General features: G+C 37.3%; 1 protein-coding gene across 1 annotated transcript in view; it reads right to left on the reverse strand.

The window, feature by feature from the left end:
* CCDC125 (coiled-coil domain containing 125) overlaps window positions 1–27,803 on the reverse strand; it is a 52,418-nt gene that overhangs the window by 15,029 nt on the left and 9,586 nt on the right. Inside the window, exons 2-7 of the mRNA XM_021007526.2 lie at window positions 18,341–18,665; window positions 13,551–13,612; window positions 12,751–12,837; window positions 11,637–11,714; window positions 10,857–10,942; window positions 9,277–9,359 (exon numbers count right to left, since the gene is read on the reverse strand). Coding sequence (XP_020863185.1) covers window positions 9,277–9,359; window positions 10,857–10,942; window positions 11,637–11,714; window positions 12,751–12,837; window positions 13,551–13,612; window positions 18,341–18,629 — 685 coding nt within the window. The 5' untranslated portion in view covers window positions 18,630–18,665. The remainder of the gene's footprint in view (window positions 1–9,276; window positions 9,360–10,856; window positions 10,943–11,636; window positions 11,715–12,750; window positions 12,838–13,550; window positions 13,613–18,340; window positions 18,666–27,803) is intronic.

Below are 27,803 nucleotides of genomic sequence, written 5' to 3' on the forward strand. Positions count from 1 at the left end.
TTCAAGTCAACAAACCTTTATCGAATAATTACTGTATTGTTGTGTTGTTCTTGCTGTGAAAGATTTAAAAAAAGAAGTTCATCAAAACAAGATCTCAAGTTGTCCACAGGGAATTTGCAGTCAATGAGCAAGCCACACCAAGCTAAAATGCAATTTAAGTACTAGAAGAGAGGAAAAAAGAATCCTATGAAAGTGAAGAAGAGGAAGAGATAACTTCTGGCTAGGAGAATCATGTGTGGTTGTGGTTTATCCTTTGTTCTCGAAGAGGACCATGACATCAGGGAGATGATGACATGATTTGCAATTGACTTTGATTTGAGTGAAGGAGAGCTGTGCAAGGTCACCAGCCTCGCTTTCTCCTCCAGAGTCATCTGGGTCCAGTGACCAGATATAGATCAGGATGACTGGAGATGGCCCAGGATGCAATGGGAGACCATAATCTCCAAAAACTGAAATTAAGGATCACCCAAAGTGCAAAACAGAGAGGAGTATGGTGGACATGAGCAGGCTGCAATGCAGTGCCAACAGGCAATTACAAAATAGAAAAGAAGAAAGAGTAAAGAGTGTCATCAAAGAACTGTATGGGTGGAAAATAATAAGGGCTAGTCATTTGGTGAGAACAAGGAATAAACACTGGATGGTCCATGTGCTCCACTGCTGTCCTCATAATGTCAAGAGAAATTGAGGAAATATTCCCACCACGTCAGGTGCCTCCTCTACAAATTTGTGGTAGAGATGATATGGATGAGAATTATACAGGAATTGATAGAGTAATAGCAATGTTGTTTTAAGGACAACTTTGAGCAAATAAGTCATTTTGACTATTATAAATAACCAAATTAACTACAAAGGACATATGAAGGAAGATGCTATCTGCATCCTGAGAAAGAACTAATAAATGCTTTTATATAAATATAACATATTTGTGTCTAATGGTAGCCATCTCTAGGGTGGTGGAGGGGAGAAGGGGAGAAAAAAGGGAAAAAAGAAATTTACATGATAACTATTATATATTTAAAAGGAATAGCAAGTTATAGATAATAGATGTGCAGTTTCATTTGCAATCATCTTTTTTATTATACTATATTATGGAAATGGTTGTTTTATTCCATAAATTCCATAAATATAAAATTAAAATATTTCATAAATTCCATAAATTAAAAATAAAATAAATTTTCAAAAATTTTAAGCCAAAAAAAAAAAGGAAGCATACAGGAAGACCAGGAATAGAAGGGTTGCAACTTGCATCACATGGAATAAGATCACAGATCCAGTTGAGCATTTTAAATAGACAAAATCTCCACATTTTCTATGAATTTCTGCCTAGGAATGCCTGCTTATCTATCTATCTATCTATCTATCTATCTATCTATCTATCTATCTATCTATCTATGTATTCACGTCTCTTCTATCTGTACTTTCTATCTATGACTGTAATGTCAAATTCAAATAAGAACAGATCCCTGCAGGCCACATTTTAACCACAAATTAACATTATCTATGTTGTACTGTATTTTTATTTATTTTGTTAAATATCTCCCAATTTAGATTTTAATCTGATTCTGGCCACACTAGGGAGTTTTGCAGGCTGCTTGTGGGCCAAAATTTCAACATCTCTGGTCTAAGATGCATATCCTAATGGATGAGCCACATATCTTGATGGATGAGTTCTCTTGATACACACATGTGCATGTGTAAACACACACACACACACACACACACATCCCAAGGCCTATTGAGATGCAATGGCTGTGACTCAAGAGCTTAGTAAGTATTTGTTTAAATGACTGATCAATTGAAACATGTACCATTCAAAGAGAAAATTAACAAGTCTCTGTCACCTTGGAAAGGTTTCAAATATGGTCATATGAAGAGACAAAGTCTGTTTTTCTAAAACCAGCCTACTTCACTAGAGGAAGACTCAACACCAATAGGCTGGCCCCTTGGTGGGAAATTTTTTGGCCACAACAATCCAGAATACAAAGAAAAGTACAAAATGGTTCTCAGTCTTGTGCTGGCTCTCTACTGTTTATTGTAACGATAGTAGCAGGAAAAAAGAGGCAGAAGTACTAAAAATCTTGTTTTTAGACTCTCATAAAAAAGTTAGATTGGCTATTGGTATTTAAAATATGAGATCTGAGTTCCTTGACCAATGGCTAAATAGGGAACACATTACCAGAGGAACTGAATCATTTTAATCTTGACATTCTTTGCTATAAATGAAGCCAGATGATAAAAGGAAGTTGCTGCTAAATGAAAGGATGGTTCGCAGTTACTCCTTGGAGATGCCAATTGGGAAGCTGGCAGAGCTGCCTTTATCACGCATCCAAAGGCAACAAGAAACATTTCATGGGACATTTAGTGACCTCATATTGCAGTGCTTATGATAATTGTGTGCCAGAAGACAACTGTGAAAACTGGAGCTTATGTATCAAAATCTGTCACAAAGGAATAAGGACACAGAGAAATTCTATGAACTTGATAAGACCCTAAAAATTAATTAAAATACACTTCAACATGAGGTGATTGAATTCAAGGGGGAGAACAAGTAAGGACAGTGAAAAATATATTTAATAAGAATTGTTCATAAATAAGAAATGAGATGCCAAAGGCCCTCAGATGACACAAAATACTGATAATTTCTTTAAGAAAGGAATTGGGGAGGTATGAGACATGGTGAGCAACAAATAATGTAACAAAAAAATCAAACATTTTATTTTGAGGGATAGAAAATAGATAATTTCAAATGTGAGATTCATTCATTCTCAAATCAGTTATCAATGTACAGTCAGAGCATTAACTTGTCAAAGCAAAGATGAAGAAAATACAAAACTAAAAGGAAAATGAGGGAAAATATATGGTATGTAATTAAAAACAACTCCAGAAACACAAATTTAAATGTTAGTAATGCCAAAATGAGAAATGGATAGAGGAACAGATCTTAACAGGTCATTTCCTAAGGAAGTTTAACTGATGTAAATTAATTGTCATAACAAGAACAGAATCTGGAAAACGCTCTGGCCAGCAACACTTGATCTTTTTGCTAAGCATAGAAACATGGCAGCTAAGAACAACCCTGGTCTAGAACAGAACCTCTTCAGCAGACCTTGCAGAGAAGGATGGCAGAAGATTATAAGCAGAATTGCTTCATGAGGTGAGAAGCAGAGGAGGGAAAAACAAATTTACAAACAGCCTGGTAATTGACTCCAACTATGAAAAGTCATCTCAAAGTCAACAAAATAAACATGGAAAAGGTGTTTAAAATAATTTTAAGAGAGAGGCGGAGCCAAGATGGCGGAGTGAAAGCAGTGACTTGCTTGAGCTCTCCTCCAAACCCCTCCAAATACTCATAAAAAATGGCTCTAAACAAATTCTGAAGCAGCAGAACCCACAAAAAGACAAGAGTGAAACAAATTTCCAGCCCAGGACAACCTGGATGATTCATCAGAAAGGTGTATCGCACCGGGCTGGGAGCACAGCACAGAGCGGCGTGTGTGCGCAGGCCACAGCAAACCTGGAGCAGGCCTCAGAGGACTGAATCACAGGCAGCTATGGAGGTTTCCAGACTCCTCAATCCACCAATGCCAAAGACAACTTAGAAGGTCAGTGGGAAAAGTCTGTTTCTGCAGTGCTGAGACAGGAGGGCGGGGTTTCAGCTCCATTCCCCAAGAGCGTGGTCCTGAGGGGAGTGGGGCAGCTGCTTCCCGAGCTTCCAGCCCACAGACTGAGGGGGAATCCAGTGGCTGATCAGAGAGGGACTGCAGGGATCTCTTTGCCAGTGCTGAGGCAGGAATCTCTTGCTTTGCCCATGTTTGGATCTGGGTCACAGTTCTGGGCGGCGGTCCTGGGGTGAGGAGGAACGCTGGCGTGGTGGAACTTGTAGTGGCTGTGAAGAGGAACCCCTCCTCACAGTTACAGGACAGAAAGGAATACTTGTGGTCACAGGCCAGGAAAGGTCACAAGCTTCACCCCTTATCATACCACCTTGGAAGAAATGAAAATTTACAGGTCCCTACAAGTATCTCTGAAAAGAGCTGCACAAAACCCCTGAAGCTTGGGACAATACATTCTCCACGTTGGAAGCAGACTCTTACCTTAACAAAGAGTTTAAAACTCAAGTAATTGGCCAGGATCATGAGCAAGCAGTGCAAAAAGAGTCAGACCATATTATCTTACTTTGGTGACAAAGAAGATCAAAATATACAACCAGAAGAAGACAACAAAGTCAAAGCTCCTACATCCAAAGCCTCCAAGAAAAATATGAATCAGTCCCAGGCCTTGGAAGAGCTCAAAAGGGATCTTGAGAAGCAAGTAAGGGAAGTAGAGGAAAAACTGAGAGTGATGCAAGAAAATCACAAAAAACAAGTCAACAGCTTGCTAAAGGAGAACCAAAAAAATACTGAAGAAAATAACACCTTAAAAAACAGCCTAACCCAAATGGCAAAAGAGGTCTAAAAAGCCAATGAGGAGAAGAATGCCCTAAAAAGAAAAATTGCCAAATGGAAAAGGAAGTCCAAAAGCTTACTGAAGAAAATACTTCCTTAAAATTAGAATAGAATTGGAAGATAGTGACTTTATGAGAAATCACGACACAGTAGAACAAATCCAAAAGAATGAAAAATTAGAAAACAATGTGAAATATCTCATTGGAAAAACAACTGACCTGGAAAATAGATCCAGGAGAGAGAATTTAAAAATTATTGGACTATCTGAAAGCCATGATCAAAAAAAGAGCCTAGACATCATCTTTCAAGAAATTATCAAGGAAAACTGCCCTGATATATTAGAACCAGAGGGCAAAATAGAAATTGAAAGAATCCACAGATCTCCTCCTGAAAGAGATCCCCAAAGGAAAACTCCTAGGAATATTGTAGCCAAATTCCAGAGTTCCCAGGTCAAGGAAAAGATATTACAAATTGCCAGAAGGAAACAGTTCAAGTACTGTGGAAACACAATCAGGATAACACAAGATTTAGCAGCTTCTACATTAAAGGACCGCAGGGCATGGAATATAATATTCCTGAGGGCAAAGGAGATAGGATTACAACCAAGAATCACCTACCCAGCAAAACTGAGTATAATCCTTCAGGGGAAAAAATGGTCATTCAGTGAAATAGAGGACTTTCAAGCATTCTTGATGAAAACATCAGAGCTGAATAGAAAATTTGACTTTCAAATACAGGACTCCAGTGGAACATGAAGAGGTAAACAAGGAAGAGAAATCATAAGAGACTTATTAAGATTGAACTGTTTACATTCCTGCATGGAAAGATGATATTTATAATTCATGAGACCTTTGTCAGTATTAGGGTAGTTGGAGGAAAAAAATTATATGTATGTATGTGTAGATAGATAGATAGAGGGCACAGGGTGAGCTGAAGATTAAGGGGTCATATCTGGAAAATAAAATTAAGGGATGAGAGAGGATGATCCTGGGAGAAGAAGAAAGGGAGAGGTAGAATGGGGTAAACTATCTCACAAAAAAAAACAGAAAAGTGTCTTACAGTAGGTGTACAACCTATATTGAGTTGCTTGCCTTTTCAATGAGGGTGGGTGGGGAGGGAGGAAGAGAGAAAATTTAAAACCTAAAGTTTTAAAAACATATGTTTAAAAAAAATGTTTTCACATGCTACTGGGAAATAAGAAATATAGGAAATGGGGTACAGAAGTCTATCCTGCCCTACAGGAAAATAGAAGGGGAAGGGGATAAGAGAAGGGGAGAGAGATAGAAGAGAGGACAGACTAGGGGAAGGGATATTCAGAATGCATGCCATCTTGGGGTGGGGGGAGGGGGGAGATGGGGTGAAAATTTGGAACTCAAAACTTGTGGAGGTGAATGTTGAAAACTAAAAATAAATAAATTTATATTAAAAAAATAATTTTAACATATTCTTTTCCCCATCAAGAAGAGTGAAACCACTATAGTTGGATTTTAATATTAAAGTCCTGAATGAATATGCTACTTAAGGAAGTGGAAGTGGCACTGAATAAAATAGAGATGAGAAAAGCAGCTGTTGTACACCAACTACACAGGCAGGTCAGCTACTGGAACTGGACTGGAAGTCAGGAAGACTCTCAGAGAACAAATTCAGCCTCAGACACTTACTAGCAGTGTGACCCTGGGCAAGTCACTTAATCTCATAGCCTCAGTGTTCTCATTTATAAAATGGGAATAATAATAGTATCTATCTTGAAAAGTTGTTATGAGGATTAAATGAAATAATATTTGTAAATCACTTTGCAAACCATAAGTTGCTATATAAATGCTAGTTATAAATAAAAGATATCTGCACTGGAGGTGACAAAATTTTGAGAGCACTAAGGGAGCAACTTGAGACATCTGAAGATACTAAAGACAGGAGGAAAAAAGTCTTAGAGGGGGCAGCTAGATGGTGCAGTGGATAGAGCATAGGCGCTGGAGTCAGGAGGACCTGAGTTCAAATCTGGTCTCAGACACTTGACACTTACTAGCTGTGTGACCTCGGGCAAGTCACTTTACCCCATTGCCTCACAACCAAAAAAAAAAAGTCTTAGACCTTTTTATGACCAAAAGTAAGCCATCAAAAGAATACCAATAACTACTGATCCACATGCCCACTTTCCCATCTCTAAAAAAAAAATTAAAACAATCTACATATACACAGAAATCATAAGAAAAGAATAGGCAAACTTTCACAAACAATACTTTACATCCTTTATCTTTATAGTCAAAGTGACTGAAAATTCCAAAGAATCAAAATCCCACTGTGCTTTCTTGTCAATTAATTATTTTTAAAAAAAGGCATCTTTTCCAAACCAACCCTCTAAAGGTTTTCATTCAACAATCTCCCATGTAAATGTCAAAATTACACAAGATTTCTTGAAGGATATAACAGGATTCTGACCCATGTACTCTGATCAATTATATCAAACAAGGTATAAATCAGGTAAACACATGCTTTCTGATGGCACTTGCCATCATCCTGGAAGATAACCAGCACAGAATCACAATCAAAGAAGGATTCCCTATATGTGGTGGGCATCCCTCCAGATGCTCATTGTGTGTGTGTGTGTGTGTGTGTGTGTGTGTGTGTGTGTATGTGTGTGTTATTTTGATCCCTACCTGTGATTTCAGTGGGATGGGTAAACTTCTGACAAGAAAACTCCTTCTACAATTTCATATCAGAAACTTTTACATAATTTTTTAGTCTTAGAAAGTTGTCTGGGGCATGGAGGACTTGTGCGTCTTTGCTTGGGGTCACATGACCAGTATGTGTCCAAGGCAGGACTTGAATCGGGTGTTCCTGACTTGGGTATGCTCTCTATCCGCCACACCAAGCTGCTTGCCTCTCAAATATCCTTTTGTCATGGGTGCTATTTTACTGGTTGCTTCAGGTCCTGTGACAGAGACTCCGAAATAAGCTCCATAACCACTCAAAGAGTTCTACCTAGCTATCCATACAGCAAGGACAGGCACGAAGAATGTTTATTGTCCAATATGCCATTGGACATACTCAGAAAACTGGTCCATAAGTGCATGTGTATACACACACATATGTGTATGTATGTGACTGTGTGCACATGTGATATGCATATATGCATGCATGTATGGGTGAATATGTATGTACACGTATGTGTGCATTCATATGTATGGGATGTTTGGGAGGGTATAGGAGTGATATATACATACATTTGTTCAGTTCATTTTTCAGTCATGTTTTCTTGGCAAAGATACTAGAGTGGTTTCCATTTCCTTCTCCAGCTCATTTGACGAATGAGGAAATTGAGGCATATGGGGTTAAGTCATACACACATACACACAAAGATACTACACAGATATATATGTATTATGGACAAACACTGCCAATAATAATAATAACAGCTAGTATTTATACATTACTTTAAGGTTAGCAAAATACCTCACAAATATTATTTCATTTCATCTTCATAACAATCCTTGTGAGGTAGGTACTATTATCATCCTCACTGTACAGATGAAGAAACAGAGGCAAAAGAGGTTAAATGACTTGCCCAGGGTCATTTAGCTAGTAAGTGTCTGAGGAAGAATTAGAACAAATATACATTGATTTGGGCCCAAAATTGAATAGGAGGAGGTGAGCAGGCTGAATTGTCTTTAGGAAAGTATATAATGCTTTTAATGACCCTAAGAGCAATATTCTCCTGGTGTTGTATGGCCACAAGTCATGGGAAACCACAGTCTCCAAAGAACTGAAATTGAGTGTCAATCAAAGGGCAATGGAGTATTGGGTGTGAGCAGACTACAACACATAACAAGCCAAGAATTGCACTTTAAACAGTATAAAAGGTGTCAGTAAGAGAAATATATACTCAGAAGAAATGAGGGGCTGGTCACGTAGAGAGCTTGAGAAATAACCAACAGATAGTTCACATGCTTCACTAGAATTCAAGCAATTGTCAAGAGAATTAAAGGGTCCCCAACACATTAGGTAGCCCTCCATTTGGGACAATCCATTTAATATTTTATAGCATTTACATATTTCACATAAATAAATGGGAAATTTCAGGATAGAAAATCATGACATGTAAAGGGTGTCCAACTGCACTAAGATTTTTGGGACATCTGGTATATAGCTAGATACAAACACGAAATTGTATTACAAAGGACGCTAAGTTACCATCTAAACTCTTTATTATAATAGAATTTTGTTGTAGTGCTTATTGAATCATAAAAGTAAGAGTTTTAGAGCTGGTCAAGATCTTAGGGGTCATCTTATTCAATCTTCTCATTTTACAGATGAAGAAACTGAGGCCCAGAGAGGTTAAATAATTAGTCCAAGGGTAATAAGGGGCAGAGCTGGGAGTTTTAAATCCCATACATAGCTAATTTACAACTGGAGCTTCTGACTGTAATGCCAAAAATCTTCACTCTGCACCATGTTGCCTCCATAGACCATTGGTTGTGTTGGAAATTTTTTTGTTATACAAAGATTTCTGTTATAATGATATTTGTGATATGGGATTTGACCTTTATCATAAAATCACATTGTCAATTCATCCTAAATTTTAAGGATATTTACTTCTTCTGACCTCAATATTAGATTTCAAGAAATAAATCATTAACTTCACCATTGGGTTTTTTAGTCTTCCAGTATATCAAATAATTATACGTTGATAAGAACAGGAATACATGTGGTTCTAGCAAAATCATAAAATGTAGCTTTCACTAATGGATTTCTCTTAATTGTGTAATTGTTCATAATTTTCACTAAATTAATATTTATAACAAAGAATCCCCCCAAAAATGTTTTTACTCACTTAAATTTTCAGACTTAAGCCTTATTACTTCTTCTGTTCTTAATTTCAAAGTTTCCTTTAGGATTGAATTTTCACGGTATATTCTAAGGGAAAAAAATTTTTCTTATAAATTATGACTGATGATGCCATTCTTTCAATTGAGTTAAAATACTGTCATCATGATAATTAGAATACAAAAACTAGTTTTTCTTATTTTTAAGTAGTTAGTACATAATTTCTAAATTATGCGTAACACTGAGATAAAGACAATTTAATGGAATGCGGTCACTTTAAAGTGTTCCCTTTCCCCTAAATTTATGTAAATTGCTTTACTCAAGTAGTAATTCTCTTCAGAAGCATCTCTGAGCCTTCTGAGTTTCTGCATAGCCCTGTTTTGTACTTTTTGTTTTGCTGTAGTTTTAATTCAACCTAATAGGCATTTGCACATCAATCATATGTCTAGCACAATCTTAAAAGAAGGGGGAACAGATAAGGAACATAATCTTATTTCTTTTTTTTAAGAGATGATAATAATAATAATAACTAGCATTTAAATAGTGCTTTGCTAAACACTTTATGTTATCTTATCTGATCCTCACAGCAAACTTGTGAGGCAGGTGCTATTATTATCCCCATTTTACAAATGAGGAACCTGAGGAGAGAGGGCAAGTGACTTGCCCAAGATCAAATAGCTGGTGTCTAAGGCAGTATTCAAAACGCAAGTCTTCATGACTAGCACTTATACTAAGTAAATTTCCTGGTGAATCACCTGTGTATTTGAAAAAAAGTTGGAATATTCATTCCATAGGTTTCTTGAGTTACTGGGAACCATTTATTTAAAAAAAGGCATGTTGAAAACTATCTTTACATGTAATTGGAAAAAACAGAATACTTAATGGGAAAAAAAGGCATGGGGAGAAGAAAACTGAAGGACAAAAAGGTTTTACATTTCATGAGACCATTATAAACTTATAGAACTTATAACTTAAAATGAATATCAAAATAGTGGTATGGTCATGTGGAAATTCTAGGTGCTCTCTTTCAGTACTGCCCTACCATCTTCAGTCCAACAGTCTTTATTATTGCTCAAAACATTTTAGCAATTCAATGAAACATGCTATCTCTATAAATACACAGCAAATTGATTCACTTTCCACTATTAACTCAGCACATAGTTATCAGGCAAGGGTTAGGTATGTCAGTTTCATGGCTTTCCAAACAGCGCCTGCCTATACTGCCCAAAGAAAGGAAATAGGCAGATAGATAAATAAGCAATCAAATGAATGAATGAATGAATACTTCAACAACACCTCCACCATTCTGAAAGCATATTCAACATAACATAGAAAAGATGCTGTGTGTTAGTGACAGCAAAAAAGGGGAAAAACTATAACTTACAAAAAGTATTTTCACAGAAGCAAAATTTAAATACCAAAAAATACTAATATTAACGGGAAAACATGGAATTGGTGGTCAGAAAACACATAATTATTACTCAGCCTAGTTTAGGATTAAAACATGAAAGGGGAGACAGTTAAATTATACTCATTTTGAAGATTTGTTTTTATTTGAAAAGAAAAAAAATGTAGTAGCATACAAACCTGTCATATTTTTGGGCCCAAGATTCCTCTGCAGTTTTAAATCTATCATGATCAAATTCAATTTCCCACTGCAGGGCATTTATTTCCTATGGAAAGAAACAAAAAGTGTCTCATGACAGTGAATGACTAATCATAAACCCATTCTAATCTAATGTAAATAACTGGTTAAACAGTTGATTACAAGATAAATATTCTCAGGATTACTGAGACATCTTGTTAGTCATGATTATACCTTTAAAGTTGACACATAAAGCATTCCTCTCAGTAGTTTCTCACATAAATACATACTTGCCAGGTGGTTTGTACCATGTGAACTCCAGGGATAAGCAGAGAGCTGTTGATGGTAACTTTCATATAATTTGCTGTTTTACCTCTTGGCCTCAATGACAATACAACCTCTCTAGCACAGAGGTGGAGAACAAATGGAGTAAAACTATAAAAGTCCGGGACTGCGTCAACTACTTGTGAAGACAGCAATCAAAAGTTACTTTCACCAGATGAATTTTAAATAACAGTTTAATTTCAAATCTAATCAAGTGAATGTAATCTAGAAGAATCTATTAGACAAACATACAAATAAATGCAGTAGAAGTCAGAATGTAGTAAGTTCCATTAAAATAATTATTCAGCAAAATGCAAAACTGGGGAGGGGAAAGGAACAAGAAAGAGGAAGAAGAAGGCCTCATTACCAGGACCCTCAAAAGCTGAAAGTGATAAATGTAGACTTTAGTTTCAAAGTTGTGCTGCATTATACGGGTCTACTCTGAAAGCTGTTCTTACCTTTTCCAAAGATTTCTTCTGTTCTTCTGATTTTTGAAGTATTTCTTTGGTATGGCTAGTAGCTTTACCAAATATTGCCTAATTAAAACAAAGTTTAACTATTATTCGTTTAAAGCTCACCAATAATCATTCCTATACGTATAGTGAAAGTTTTTTTAATTACCATAGTATAGAAGAGAATATTCATTTGACTTAAAAATAAAATAGATAATTGCATAACTGTTAATGCTGAAACAACCAAAACAATAAATTATAAAACATCTCTGGTACAATATTCCATAATATATTGCTTTAATACCAACTTAGAAACTTGCTAATTTCAGGCAAAGGTTAAAAGGCATATTAGACAACCCTCAAATGTCTATATGACAGAGATCTTTTCTAGTAAAATAAATTTCATCTCTAATAGCCAAAAAGAGAAGCATTATATCATCAATATAGTAATATAGCTAAGAATTTTGGACTCCCAACCAAAAATTTCTAGAAGGCCTCCCAATTACTTCTACCATGTTAAAATTTTCCTCTTAACAGAAGGAAGTCCAGAAAAAAAATCACAAACAGGACAACTTTGAAAGCTACAGGATGAATTTATTATATATTTTATAACCATATAGCATATAATTAAAAAGAAAAGCAAGTTACACATGAAAGAGATTCATATTTTCACCTATAAGCCACTTTTTTCTGTTCTACTACATATATGGAAATGCTCATTTTATTTAGTGTTTGTTCAAAATAAAAATAAATTAATTTTTAAAGAGCAAAATAGCCTCTCACTTCTCATCTCAAGTCCCGTATCTCATCTCTATTAGTAGTTTCTTAAGGGAAAACAAAAGACCAAAGTTTATTTGGGAGGAAGCAGATTTCTATAAGTTCATGTCATTAATAGCTGACAGCTCAAATAATTTTATATTTAATCAACTTGTAGTGACTAAAGAATGATGCAACTGAGGAAGTGAATAAATTAAAAGGTTAAAAAAAAGAAATAAAGGGTCAGCAAATGCAGAGACAGGATTAAGAAAATTAGATTCTTGGTTAACATTAAAAACTGGAAACCATACCACTTAAGTATAAGTGTACATGATTACAACTATTTTTAATCAGCTTTTTTTACCATGCTTTGGAGAATTTTCAGTGCTTCCCTTTTCCCCTCAAGTTGTCTTTGTGATGCTTCAAGCTCAATTCGTAGAACCTCTACTTCCTGAACAAGGAAAAGTACAGAAAAAGTAAAGCTCTTCCTCCTCCACACACATCTATAAAACATAAATTTACTTAGCTTATATTTAATTATGGCCTCAGAGCAGTGTATGAGTAAATAAACAACCTACAGATTAAAAATAGAATGCCCCACTGCAAATCAAATAATCCATATGATTAGAATTTTGAAGACTTTGCTTCATTAGATCATTTGAGGGCATTCCAGGGCAATGGTTACTTAACATTCAACTAGAAAGTTACAAATCATCTGCATACCTACTTGCTTGCTATGTTCAATCCTCTCACTCTAAACCTTCCTCTCTGCAAAAGTCAGCCCTGGTGAAAATGCTCATTTCTATACTTCTGAACTACTCTTCGCTCTTCTGCATTCCAGGGCAGGCTATTCAAGACTACACATTCAAAGAAAGCAGGAAGACAGGAGGAAAGAAGTGAAGGACATATGCATAGCTATATTCTTAAAGAGAGAGCTTTGAAAGAGGGAGCTTGAAGGGTTCATTACCAAACATAATTCCTTTGAGAGACAATGAGGGTGAAGATGAAGGGCAATGACTCTGAGCCTGAAAAAGGGTACATGCTGTGACTTAGTGACAACATCTAAAAAATTAAATATTTGCCTTCCATATGCCTTTACTATTACTTAAATCTTTATTTTGGATTCAAATAGTTTTCACACTTACCAAAGATCAAATAACCTACCTGTAAAACATCATGAAGCCATTGCCTTAATTCTTCACTTGATAATTTTGAATCAGTAAAATCTATGAAATTAAATGTATTAATTTAGTACTTCTAACATTTAAGTAGAGAAAAATATATGCTTTTTCATAAGAAATCAAATACACCTTTTTTCCAAATCATAAGTAATCCAAACAAAGTTCACATACTATTCAGTCTAACAGTTCACAAATTAAGATTAAATTTTTTTTAAAAAAGATGCAGACCAACAGTAAGAACTCATTCTGTAATAGGTAAAGAAAGGGCCATGGCAGAGATTCTAATCTAATGCTATGTATTGCCTCCATGGATAAACCTAATAGAAAAGTAATTTGGAAAGCATATAATTTTATTATAATATTTTTAGATCCAATTAATTAATATTTATTAAGGCCTTACTATATGCCAGGCACTGTGCTAAGTAAGCACTAGGTTTCAATTTCATCAATAAAATTATAGGGATATTTGAATGAGGAATATTATGATATATATAATTAATTTCACAAGAATAATGACTAAAATTAATTTATAACTTCAGTCACCTCTTCCCTTTCTGAAACTGTACTCAATTTTGTGTGGAATTTCTAAAAGTTAACCTTATGTGAATAAAACTGAGGTAAGAAACACAGTCTTTATTTTTATTGTGACAATGACATGGAAAAACACAGATGACCAATCTTCAAGTGAGCAGTTAAGAAGGAGAAATTGTTAAAAGTTTTTTGAATGAGTTTAAATAAAAAGAAGGTATTACCACTGGTAAAAAATTACAAATACTGCTTTCCTCTTCATTGCTATTTTGAACATTAACCAAAATGTTAGTAATTGAGGCACAATTTACATCATGGTTTTTTCCCTGAGTCTCTATGAAGGTACTATTTCTTTCTTTTTTTTTTTTTTAAATCATCACTATTTCTCAATAACCACCTCCCATTAGAATTCTCCTTTTTTTTTTTTTGGCAATTGGAGTTAAGTGTAGAATTCTCCTTTTTAAGAAAAGGGTACCTTTAAAGCAAAACGGATTTATGACCCTGCCTAACTGCAAAAAAATTCCATAGCAATAGTTCACCTCTTCTCAGTCTTTTCCCAACAAAATTGGTCATAGTACCTCAGTTTTGATTTTTTAGTATTATTTTCCTTTACCTCACTGTGTTCATTTTGGGCTTTATTATTCTCAGTTCCTCTTACTTTGCTCTGTAGCAATTCATAGAAAGTCTTTATATTTTTCTCTAAATTCTTCATATATTACTTCTTTCAGTACAAAAATATCCCATTATATTCATAGACCACAGTTTGTTTAGTCGTTCCTCAAATAACGGGCATCCACTTTATTTCCAGTTTTATGCTACCTCAAAAAGTATGCTATGAGTATTTGGAAACTTTACATAAGATTTTTCTGTTTTTTTAACTTCCTTGGGTACATGCCTAGCAACAGAATTCCTGAGTCAGGGGTAGCTAGGTGGCACAGTGGATACTCTGGAGTCAGGAGGACCTGAGTTCAAATTCGGTCTCAGACCAGACACTTGACACAGACACTTACTAGCTGTGTGACCCTGGGCAAGTCACTTAAGCCCAATTGCCTTGCCAAAAAAAAAAATTCCTGAGTCAAAGGGTACAAACAATTCATTCCAAATTGTTTCCCAGATGGTTGCAGCAATTCACCGGTCCATCAACAACAATGTATTTGTTTGCCTGCCTCTCCACTGTTGCTCCAACATTGACTCCTTCCATCTTTTTATCATCTTTGCTAACTTGGGATGAAATATGAATTATTACAGTTTGCATCTCTCTCATTATTAGTGATTTAGAACATTTTTTCACATGTATCATTTGCATATCTTTTGAAAACTTCATAATCTTTGATCATTTGTGATAGGATTTCAAGAACTGATTAACCCAGTGGAATATCTTGAAATCACAGTGGCAGAGCTGGTGGGATACAATTAAAAAATGACAGTGCTATCACACTAATCATAGGATTTAGAGCTAGAAAAAATCTTTAAAAAAGATCATCTAATCCAAGTCTTCAATTTTACTGGTCTGGCAAAAGATCTTAAACAGTTTTAAAAGAAACAATATGATTAGAATATTGGAAGTTGGTACAGAAAGGGACATAAGAACTTGTCCATATCAACTGTCCATTCTACATTTGGGGAACCTAGCACCAAATAGTTTGGCCCTAGGGGCAGCTAGGTGGCTCAGTGGATAGAGTGCAAGGCCTGAAATCAGAAAGACTCATCTTCCTGAGTTCAAATCTAGCCTCAGACACTTACTAGGTATGTGACCTTGGACGTGTCACTTAACCCTGCTTGCCTCAGTTTCCTCATCTATAAAATGATTTGGAGAAGGAAATGACAAACCACTCCAGTATCTTTGCCAAGAAAACCCTAAATGGGGTCACGAAGAGTCAGACAGGACTGAAATGACCCTACACCAATATGGCCCAAATAAGTTATTTGACTTGCTTAGAGTTACATACATAGCATCCTCATTAGAAGTATTACATAAATGTGAGTTATCATTATTAATGCCAGATCCTTTTATCCAATGCTTTATTATGCCATGGAGGTGACCCTGGGTCCTAGAAAGCTAGCTAGGTTAGTAAAATATAAGCCTTAGCAGATTTCATACCAGGGAAACTGACTGTCCTACAATAAACAGCTGAACTAAGTAGAAGGATTGTCACCAACAGGTTGGCCAGTAGATGAAACTTTTAGCCACAGTGACCTACGAAATAGATGACAATGAGTCTCAGTTCTGTGACATCCACTTCTACTTCCATGTTGACAATTGTGAAGCAGTAGAAAAAAGGGCAAAAGTTTCCATATTAGATAAGTGGCCAAAGGATATGAACAGCTTTCAAAAAAAAAAAAAGAAATGCAAATTGATCAACACCATATTAAAAAAAAATACTCTGAGTCATTAGTAATAAGAGAAATACAAATTAAAAACAACTTTGGGGTTTCCCTTCACAATAATCAAACTGGCAAAGATGATAAAAGATGGGAATAGTCAATGTTGGAAGTACAATGCTCTAAAAAGACAGGTACACTAATACACAGTTAGTTGATGGAGCTAAGAATTGGTTGAGGAACACTTTAGAACAGTTTAAAAGTATGTGATCAAAGTGAATGAGTTGTTCATACCCATAATCCCAGCAATACATACCACCACTGGCACACATTGAAAGGACCAAGACAGAAGGAACCTGGAGGTATAAAGATGAGAATAAAACTATCCCTGCCCTCAAGGAGTATATATTCTACTGGGAGGAGGAGAGAAGAGAAATACACACAAGTAAATGAACATATGTGTGTGTATAGGTAAATACACACACACACACACACACACACACACACATGCACAATATTTCAAAAGGAAAATAGGGCTAACAACTAGGAAGATCATGGGGAAAGGCCTGAGCTGGGCTCTGAAAGAAGCTAGAAATGCTATGAGGCAGAGGGGGCACATTCCAGATACGGGGGACCGCTTGTGCAAAGGCAGAGGTGAGAAATAGAATGTCATAAATGGGAAACAGTTAGCAATTACTTATGATTAGAACAAAGAGTGTGGAAAGGGAAACAATATGAAATAAGATGGGAAGTTCATCAACTGGCATTTATTAAGACAAGTAGGTAAGAAACATGGAAGGGTCTGAATAGCAGGTTGTAAAAAATAAAACAGCGTTAGTGGTTTATATTTTACCCAAGAAGCAAGAGGGAGTTTTTGAAGATTTTCTGGGGGAATGAAGTGTGAAACGAGAGTGAAATGTTTTAGGTCTATTAATTTAGCAGTCATGTAGAAGCTGTATAGGAGAGGGGAAAGACTGGATGTGGGATGACCTCTGGTGGTAGAGATAGGATATTCACTAGTCCAGTTGAGATGGGATGAGGGCATGAACTGGGGTAGAGACCATGATCAAGGAGAGAAGGAATGAATGCAATGTAGGTTATGGAGCTATAATTAACAAAGCTTCATTCAGTGGATGCAGGAGTTGAGGGAGTGGGAAAAGTCAAGTTTAACTCCAAGATTGTGAACCTAGATAACCGAAGTGATGGTGGTGCTCTCAATAGAAATTTGGAGGAGGGAGGGATTTAGGGGTGGGAATATGTAAAGAAATTAATTTAAAATATTCACTCATAAGCTAAATACTGAAGCTGAAGCTTAAATATTTTGGCTACATAATGAGAAGATGGGACTCATTGGAAAAGAGCCTGATGTTGGGCAAAAGGAGAAGGGGATAGCAGAGGATGAGATGGATAGAAAATGTCATGGAACCAATGAGCATGAATTTGGACAGACTTCAAGAAATAGTGGAGGACAGAAGCACCTGGCGTGCTGTGGTCCATGGGGTCACAAGGAGTGGGACCAACTGGACAACAACAGAAAAAAACAAATTAATGAGGTCCATTTGAGACCTGGATGTCCTATTGGACATCCAGGAAGCAGTTGCTAAAGGTGGGGGGGGTGTAGTTAGGAGGGAGATTAGGGATGGAGACATAAATTTGGAAGTCATCTGCATAAAGATAATATTTTACACATGAGAGCTGATGAGTGTAAATCAAGGAAGAGGTCCTATGTATACCAAAATAGTTAAGGCAGCACTTTTGTGGTAGCAAAAAAAGAGTGAGCGCTCATACCGACAGTCCTATGAAGTAGCCAGAAGAGAATTTCTAAAGTTATAACTGACTACTCAAATCGAAGTGTTAGGAAGACTTTAATTTGCTATAATCATTCAGAATAAGGGAGGGAAAAAATGAGAAATTTTGTCTTACCGGTACTAATTTGTTGTTTAGAACTTGCAAATCCATGCTTTTCGGAAAATGTACCATGTGAATTATGATGCTTGATATAACGAAAAATGGCACTGCTGCTTTCTTTCCCCTTTTCTGGAGATGAAGGAAAGGATCCTTTTCTGGAAATAGATGCATTTGAATCTTCCATTTCATAAATACCACCAGGTTTTCTGCCAAGTCCATTTCCTAGATCTCCATCTATCATGTCATCTTCCCCTCCAAAGGTTTCCTCCTCCAGTTTCATGGGTAATTCAATCACCACACTCATTAGTCAAATGTGCTTTTAATAGAGGAACACGCTTATCTATAGATAAGAGAAATAGTCATAACACACGAATTTAATAAAAAAGGTCAAATTTGGGGGGAATGAATGGAATGCTCCCAGTACTCTAAACAATTACTTGAATATGCCATCAATGCAAAAATACCAACAATAACAACAAACTTCATTGCAAAGAAACTTAAAAATCACATGACCACCATTCTGATTTTACTTGCTAAAATGTAAAAATAAAAATCCTAAGCACTCCTGATTTCAAACTGTTGAAAATTTGAGAGTAATTGTTTCCTCTGAATTCAACATCCTACTGATCAAAACAAACAAACCCAGTCCCTTCCAGCAAGACAGGGCATTATCAGTTTTTTCAAAGGTATAATAAAATAAAATAGTTTAGTACTACATTAAAGGAGGTAGATCAGAGCATGAATCCTCTCTTCAAACTGTTAAGATATATATAGTTGAAGCCACCACCATACTCACTACAGTCCCAAGGAACTATTGCTTTGCCAGTAACTGTTGAAATGAAGTCAAAGTTTTTAATGACTTGACAGTAAGGGAATCTTCTATACATGAGGAAAGGAAGAGAAAGAACAGAAGGAAGGAAAGAACAAAGAAAGAAAAAAGAAAAGAAAAGAAAGAGAAGGAGAGAGAGAAAGAAAAAGAGGAAGGAAGGAACGAAGAAAGGAAGGAAGAGAGGGAAAAAAGAAAAAACAGTAGAGGAAACAAAGCAGATATTGTTGGATGACAATGGTGATAATGTCAACTTTGTGAAGTTGATACCTCTGAATTACTGCCAATATTGTTTGTATGATACCAGGAGGAAAACAGACTAAGAAATAAGACCCTGTCTTTACATTCTGGGATCTTGAAAGTGCAACTTTGAAAAGAAAGATGATGTATTCTAGTCCTAAAGATACCATTAAAATTTTTTTACAGGTATAGAATACATGTCAAATAAATAGCTTGATATTAAGTGCTATTCGGTAATTGGAAAGAAATTGGTAGGCAATGTAGTTTTATTTGAAGGAAGACTCTTATAAAACGAAAGTGGAGTGTGATACAGATATATGTAGCTTCCATTTCTGAACCTCTATCAACTGAAAGAGATTTTGACCCTTCCTACTACACCCTGCCAGAAAACATTAAGATATTACTACTTTAAGCACACCTACCAATAATTTTATTTTACTTATCAGAGAATACACCAAGGGGGAAGGGTATTTCTTGATTCTTCTCTCCCACCATGAGCAATGGTATCTTGTAGCAGAAAGCACATGGCCATAGTACACATGTGTTTACATGCAGGCTGATTCAAGACTATGGCTTCCTCAACCCTAAGGTTCTGTGTGGACAATCCTTAGATATAATCTAGCCTGCTAGCACAGAAGCGTCAGCCCCTACTTTAAAGGTTGCTTCATGGGTAAAATCCAATTTTAAGAGTTCCCAATTTTGAAAGTTCCAAGCACTATATCTTCTAGAGAGAGGATTCCCTGATACATCCAGATCCTTGGAGATAGAAAAAGCCAGTCCATTTGGCTCCTATGCAGCATCATATTTGGACTGCAGAACCACTGAAGACTTCAGCTGAGCCAGAAACTTGGTCTCGTAGAAGCCCAATGGAGTGTAATCTAGCAGAGATTGTGAGACCAATACAATCAGGAACAGTTCAAGGACAACAATGACCTTGAATATTAGAGATATAAAATGTCCCCTCCAACATGCCATCATCATACATGACTCCAATGTGTGAATTTTACTACTCATGACTTGTATGTATATATACATATCCTTTCTAATGTTAGGTATATTTGTGAGAGAGGTTTATGGGATATATTTGTTTCTATTCTTCATACAACCCATTTCAGTAAATGCCTTAATTTAAAGCTAACTGTGTCCTCTGGCTGACTACTGAAAGCTAAATACATCAGTAGGAGCTTATGTGCAATAGCTTGAGGAGTTGAGGATTCACAGATTACTTTGAATTTGAAATAGCCATCCAACCCAACCTCTGAGTTGGCACTATCTATAGAAGTCTAAGCACTCCACAAAATTTGAAAAGTTATGGGAATAAAATCAATTTTAAATGATTAAGACATCCCTTGACCATGGCTGGACCTTGACAAAACTGTGAAGCAAGCAAATTCCTCCTGTCCCAGCTTGTCCTTTCTCTATTCTTTCATCCCTTCTATGCTTCATCATCAAAAGAATGTAGACCCCTTTGGGGTAGGACTCATTTGGGGAGTTTTGGGTTTTTGTATTTCCTGTGCCTAATACAGTGCCCTGGACATAGTAAGCATTTAATAAATACTCACTGAATTAAATGTCTATGCTCTCCCTTCCTCACCTTCAACTAAAACCAATGAAGAAAGAATCTTAGAACCCCATTTATTTTTAATAAGTCTTTACAAGTTATCTCTCCAAAGTCCATTTGTATTTAAGCAAAGGAATGAATTTCTAATTGTGGAATCCTAAGAATCTAGGTGGTAGAGAAAACATTTTCAGGGAGAATAAGATCTTACAGTGCCCCTGAAATTACATCCTTTTGTCCAGTACCTACTGTTCCTAATCAAAACCTGGCCCAGTTCTTCATTTCATTCTTTCATTTCAGTTTCTAGCCAGGCACAATAAAGCAGATACTTTGAATGTATACATGTTAAGAGAAGGTAAGGAAACAAGCATTTATTAAGTGCCCACTATTGTCAAGGCATTTTGCTAAGCAATTTACAAATGTTATCTCATTTGACCCTCTCAACAACTCTGGGAAATGGGTGCTATTACCCTCATTTTGAAGTTGAGGAAACTGAGGCAAGAGGTTAAGTGACTTGCCTAGGGTTCCAGAGTTAGTAAGCATCTGAGTTTAAATTTGAACTCAGGTCTTCTGACTCCAGACCCAGGGTATTCTGTCCACTGAGTCCCAACAAAACAAATCCTCTGAGATGTTCCCCCCTTTACCCCCAAAAGCTGGTAACAACTAGCCTGCAATCCTGAGAAGGTCCCACTGTATTCTGTGATACTACCACTTGTTCTTATTTCTAAAGGAAAACTGATAAGAGAAATGCACTAATGAGAATGAAACTTCACTTTGGTATCCTCTCATGTACTGTTGCCTCCTATCTTTTGAAGGGTGATTGCTAAAAAGAATACAACAAAATTCTAAGTCTCCTCCCTCCTGTGCAAAATGGGATAACAGTAGCGATAATTTCAAACCAGCTGCTTCACTGCAGTCATTTAAATATTCCATGGTTTTCTTCATAACAACTCATATCTCTATAGGGCTTAAAGCTTACACAGTACCTTCCTCACAACAACCCTGTGTAAGACAGGTAGTGCAGTATTATTATTATTATCCCTATTTTACTGAAGAGAAAACTGAGGCCCAAAAAACAGAAGCAATTTGCCCCAAAGACATACCCATAGTATGTGACAGTCTGAATTTGAACCCATGCCTCCTGACTCTTAACCCATTGTACCATACTGCTTCCAAATAAACCTATTACAAATCGGTATTTTTTAAAAACTATCACTTTTGCATACACTTAAAAAGATAAGCCACAAAAGTACAACATATAATGACTATAACAATGTAAATGAAAAGATCCCTAAAAGGAAGTTGAACCCAAGGAAGGAAGGGCCTGGAGAAGAGATGATAAAACATACCTCCTCCCTCACTGCAGAGAGGTGGGAGACTTACTAGGGGGCCTAAAAGGGCACAAATATGCACTGTCAAAAAAGGTTTCTGTGTCAGATGTTTTGGCTTAATTGTTTTTCTTTGTCACAAGGGAGGGTGGGAAACCACTATGATGTAAAGACAAAAGGCACCAAAATAAAATGTATTTTTTAAAGATGAGTATTTTGTGTGATGTTAACAGAATTCAATTTAGGTGATAAACCTCAAGATTCACAGCAAAATCTGGGGAAACAAATGCGTCTTGCACCTTCTCTCAAATATTCTGCTCTCTAAACAACTGGTTGGTCAGAGCTCCAAAGAAATGCAATTTTACTGCCATGGACCCTCAACTTAAGTATCTTCTATACCATGACAGCTAGACATAGGTCAGGAAATAAGGAGTTCAGCTATCCCTTGGAGTCACTGACTTAAAAATAAGGTTTACAAATAATAAAAAGAATAATGGCTAATCCAGCAATTTTTAATACTTTTTGGTGTGAGAACCCTCATAAAAATTATTCAGGACCCCTGCCAAGAGGTTTTGTTTATGTGTGTTATATTTATCAATATCTACCCTTTTAAAAGGGCAGCTAGGTGGCACAGTAGACAGATCACCAGGCCTGGAGTCAGGATGACCTGAGTTCAAATCTGACCTCAGATACTTACCAGCTATGTGACCCTAAGCAAGTCACTTAATCCCTATTTGCCTCAGTTTCCTTATCTGTAAAATGAGCTGGTGAAGGAAATGGCATACCACTCCAGTATCTTTGCCAATAAAACCCCAAAAGGAGTCATAAAAAGTTGGACACAATTGAAAATTACCATACAATGTTCACCTCATTAAAAATGAAAACATCTTAGTATCATTAGGAAAAAGTTTTAACTTCGCATACCCCCTGAAACCATTTTGGGACCACTATGGGTCCCTGATTACACTCTGAGGACAAAACCACTAGCTAATCAAACAACTCTCTATTAGGTTGAGGAAATGCTTCATAGTTATTCAAAAGAACAACTGGATAGGATATGTTAACATAAAGATGCATACAACATTTATTTGGCCAGAATCATGATTTCATTGGTATGGGCTATTGCCAGTAAAGAAATACACTTCTACCAACAAAAAAAAAATCTACTATTCTGCAACTTATTGTCTCAGAGACTTGCCCAGGGTCACACAGCCTTTTGTCTCTGAGACACATATATGTATATGAGGAAGGACTTGAACCCAGATCTTCCTGACTTAAAAGTTGGCTCTCTGATACACTAGGCCACACTACTAGTAAAATAATTTTTTAAAAAGTGGAAAATACTCACAAAAAAAAAAGCGAAAACAAAAACAAAAAGGGGCAGCTTGATGGCACAGTGGATAGAGCTCTGGCCTTGGATTCAGGAGGACCTGAGTTCAAAATCCAGCCTCAGACACTTGACATTTAGTAGCTGTGTGACACTGGGCAAGTCACTTAACCCTGACTGTCTCACCAAAAAAAAAAAAAAGTAAAAAAAGTGGAAAATAAAATCACAGGGTTCTAAAACTAGAAGAGGATCCTAGGGCAGTGAGGTTCCTCAAAAGGAACATTGACCCTGGAATCAGAGGGTCTGGGTTAAAATCCCACTCATCCCCATGCTTACTACTTGTGACCTTAGGCAGGTCACTTATCCTGGACCTCCATTTCCTCACCTGTAAAATGAAGGGTTTGGACTAGGTCCCTCCAGTTCTGCACCTATAATCCTGTGATCAACTGGTGCGACACTCTCATCTTAGAGCTAAGGAAGGTAATGCAAAAAAGAATCAAAATGACTTAATCAGTATTAGAAAGCTAACAAGCAGTACAGCACAAAGTTAAGTTTACTCAAATACTAAATCTAGTGCTTTCAATTTTTATTGTGCTGTCTTTGTATACAGAGCCAAATTATACCTTGTTAAGAACTATATTAACAAGGATGATAAAAGAGATTAGAGTGATGTAAATGGAGTACAATATCCATTAGAGTTTTGGGGGACCTATTTTTGGGTATAAGTTATTTAGTCAGTCACATTTATTAGCTACTTACTATATGCCAGGCAGGCACGGTGTTAAACGCTGGGAATACAAAGAAAAGCAAAAACAGTCCCTGCCCTCAAGGAGCTTACATTCCAATGGGGGAGACATCCTGTAAATAACTAGGTACATACCAGTTATATACAGAGTAGGTGGAAGGAATTAGCAGCTGATGGGGATCAGGAAAAGCCTTTTTTGAAAGAGAGGATTTGAGTTAAGTTTTGACGGAAGCCAGGAAAACCAAGAGGTAGTGGTGAGAGGGTGGAGTATTCCAGGCATAGGGCACAGCCAGTCAGAAGAAAGAGATGCGAGATGAAATACAGCGTTCCAGGAAGTGCAACTAGGCCAGTGCAGATGGATCATCTAGTTTGTGGGGGGAAGTAAGAAAGGAAGAACCCTGGAAAGGTGGGAAGTGGCTAGGCTATAAAGATCTTTAAGTGACTTAGGTAAACACACGGCCTATGCCATTTCTTAGGTATGAGACACAGAATGGCTTCTAGCACCTCTCTCACTAGCAGCTTTTGATCCAGTCAGACTGGAAGCCAGGAATGGAGTCATAAGAAGGGGTCTTCTCAAAGAGAGTTTGCTGATAATGAGAGCCAACTCCTACAGCATTCCCTAACAACCCTTCTCACAGGACCTGGCATGATTGGGGAGCAACCGGCACAACTTGTGCTTCCCCCTAGATCCCTTCAAGCCTCAGCGGGGATGGTCGAGGCAAACACACAGATTCCCCCTCCCAAGCCTGGATGGGGGCCGATCAAGGCACGCACAGCCTTCCAGCCTGCACTTTCACCCCTAAGGGGGTCCCCAGGCACTGACCAGTGCCTACCTGCTTTATAGGGCAACAGACAAAAAAGGCATATTTCCAGCAATAGCCTCACAATTTTACATCACTTCACCTCTATATCTACCGCGACTATGCAGTATAAACTGTTCTGAACCATGATAGTGAGAACTCATATCTAAAACCTGGGAAGTAGAGATCGTTGTGGCTATGGATCCTGGGAAGAAAACTCTAAGAAAGCATAACAAAAAATCCACTTTACACGCACTAGAATTCACTTTCCTTACACTGACAAACAAAAGAGTTTAGATGATTCTAGAGCTGAGGGGGTGACATAGTCAGAACTGGGCTTCAGAAAAATCAGCTTGTCAGCTGAGTGGAGGATGAATTATATTAGAAGACTTGAGGTGGGGAGCCCATTTACAAGGCTACTGCAAAAACTCATTTGAAAGGTAATGAAGGCCTGTGAGTGGTGGCTGTTTGAGAAGAGAAGATGACAGAAATATGAAAGATGCTGTGAAAAGTAGAAATGACAAAATTTAGCGAGGTATGTGGGGAGACAGGAGGAGTCGAGGCTGACATTGAGGTTGTGAGCCTGTATAACTGGGAGAATGGTAATGCCCTCAGTAGTAATAAGGAAGCTGGGAAAAGGGGGAAAGATTTAGAGGGGAAATAATAAGCTTTGTGTACATGTGACTATTGCTGAGGAGAGAGAATAGATAGGGCTGGAAATGCACCCCATTGTTGTTCAGTCTTTTTTCAGTCATGTGCCACTCTTCATTAATCCCATTTGGGGTTTTCATGGCAGAGATACTGGAGTGGTTTGCCCATTTCCTTCTCCAGGCTCATTTTTACAAATGAGGAAACTGAGGCAAACAGGGTAAAGTGACTTGCCCAGAGTTACACAGCTAGGAAGTATCTGGGGCCAGATTAGATTTGAACTCAGGAAGATGAATCTTGCTGACTCCAGGGCTGCCTGACACTCTCTCCACTGTTGCCCATCATCTGCATAAAGATGATAAATGAAATCATGAAAGCTGATAAGAACACCAAGGAAAATAGTATGAAAAGGAAGAAGACAGACTAAGACAGACCCTTAAGGCACACCCACAATTAATTAGTTCATGAGAAAAGTGTCAAAAAAAAACTGGAAGGGAGGGAGTATTCAGGAGGTGATCAGCAATGCTAGAGAGAAATCAAGAAGGATAAGGATTGAGAAAAAGTCATTAGGTTTTGGCAATTAAATCGTTGGTAACTTTGGAAAGAGAAGTTTCAGTTGTTGAAAAAGCCAGACTGCATAGGATTTAGAAGAGAAGGAGAAGAGAACACAACCTAGAAGTCATCCTGGACTCCCATCTCTCACTTAACATTTTGCCTCAGTTTCCTCATCTGTAAAATGAGCTAGAGAAGAAAATGGAAAACCACTCCAGTCTTTGCCAAGAAAACCCTAAATGGAGTCACAAAGAGTTGGACATGACTACAAAGACTGAACAACATCTCTCCAATATGCCCCCTTCTCTCCTCTGACTGCCACCCCTCTAGCCCAAGCCCTCATTGCTTCATGTCTGGACTATTGAAATAGCCCGCAGGTGGATCTGCCAGTCTCAAGTCTCTCCTCGCCCCAATCAGTCACTAAAGTGATTTTCCTAAAGCACAGTCCAATCATGTCACTCTATCCCCCTACTTAATAAACTCCAGTGGGTTCCTATTGCCTTCAGGAGGAAATACAAACTGCTGTTCGGCATTCAAAGCCTTTCCTAACCTAGCTCCTTCCTACCTTTCCAGGCTTCTCACACCTTACTCTTTTGATCCACTGACACTGGCTTTCTGGCTGTTCTGCAGACAAGACCCTCCATCTCTTGGCTCTTGGCATTTTCTCTATCCTCCATGCCTCTAACACCCTCCTCTGCTCAGACTACTGCCCTCCCTGGCTTCCTTTAAGTCTCAACTAAAATCCCACATTCTACAGGAAGCCTTGCCTTTGTTGTTGTTGATGTTGAGGGCAGCTGAGTCACCTGACTCAGTGTTCCTAGAGTCAGGAGGGAAACCTGAGTTCAAATCCCACCTCAGACACCTACTAGCTGTGTAACCCCGGACAAGTCATTTAACCCTGTTTGCCTCAGTTTCTCCATCAGTAAAAAAAAAATGAGCTTGGAGAAGGAAATGGCAAACCACTCCAGTATCTTTGCCATGGGGTCACAAAGAGTTGTATAGGACTAACAACAAAAATCCCACACGCTACATTCTGTGGCTTCCCCAACTGCTTTTAATTCCAGTGCCTTCCCTCTGTTAATTATTTCTTATTTATCCTGTAGATGGTTTACTTTGTATGTTTGTTCACATTTTGTCTCCCTCATTGGATTGTGAGCTCTTTGAGGACAGGGACCGTCTCTGGCCTCTTTTCTATCTTCAGGGATTAGTAGGCATTTTATAAATGTTGATTGATTGATTGATTGATTGAATTAGTCCTTTATTAGCATGGCCTTTGAAAATAACAAAGACATTTGTATAGCATTTCAATTCCATTTTGAATGGGCCTTAGATATCTCCAATGCAATTTATCTAAAACAGAACTCTTAAATTTCCTTCCTTACCCAACCCAGCCCAATCCCCAATTCTCCATTTAGGTTGCTAGCATTCACAATGTAGGAGTAATTCTTGATTCT

Source organism: Phascolarctos cinereus, unplaced genomic scaffold, assembly GCF_003287225.1.
Source record: "Phascolarctos cinereus isolate Bilbo 61053 unplaced genomic scaffold, phaCin_HiC Scaffold_4;HRSCAF=312, whole genome shotgun sequence".
Classification (NCBI taxonomy): Eukaryota; Metazoa; Chordata; class Mammalia; order Diprotodontia; family Phascolarctidae; genus Phascolarctos; species Phascolarctos cinereus.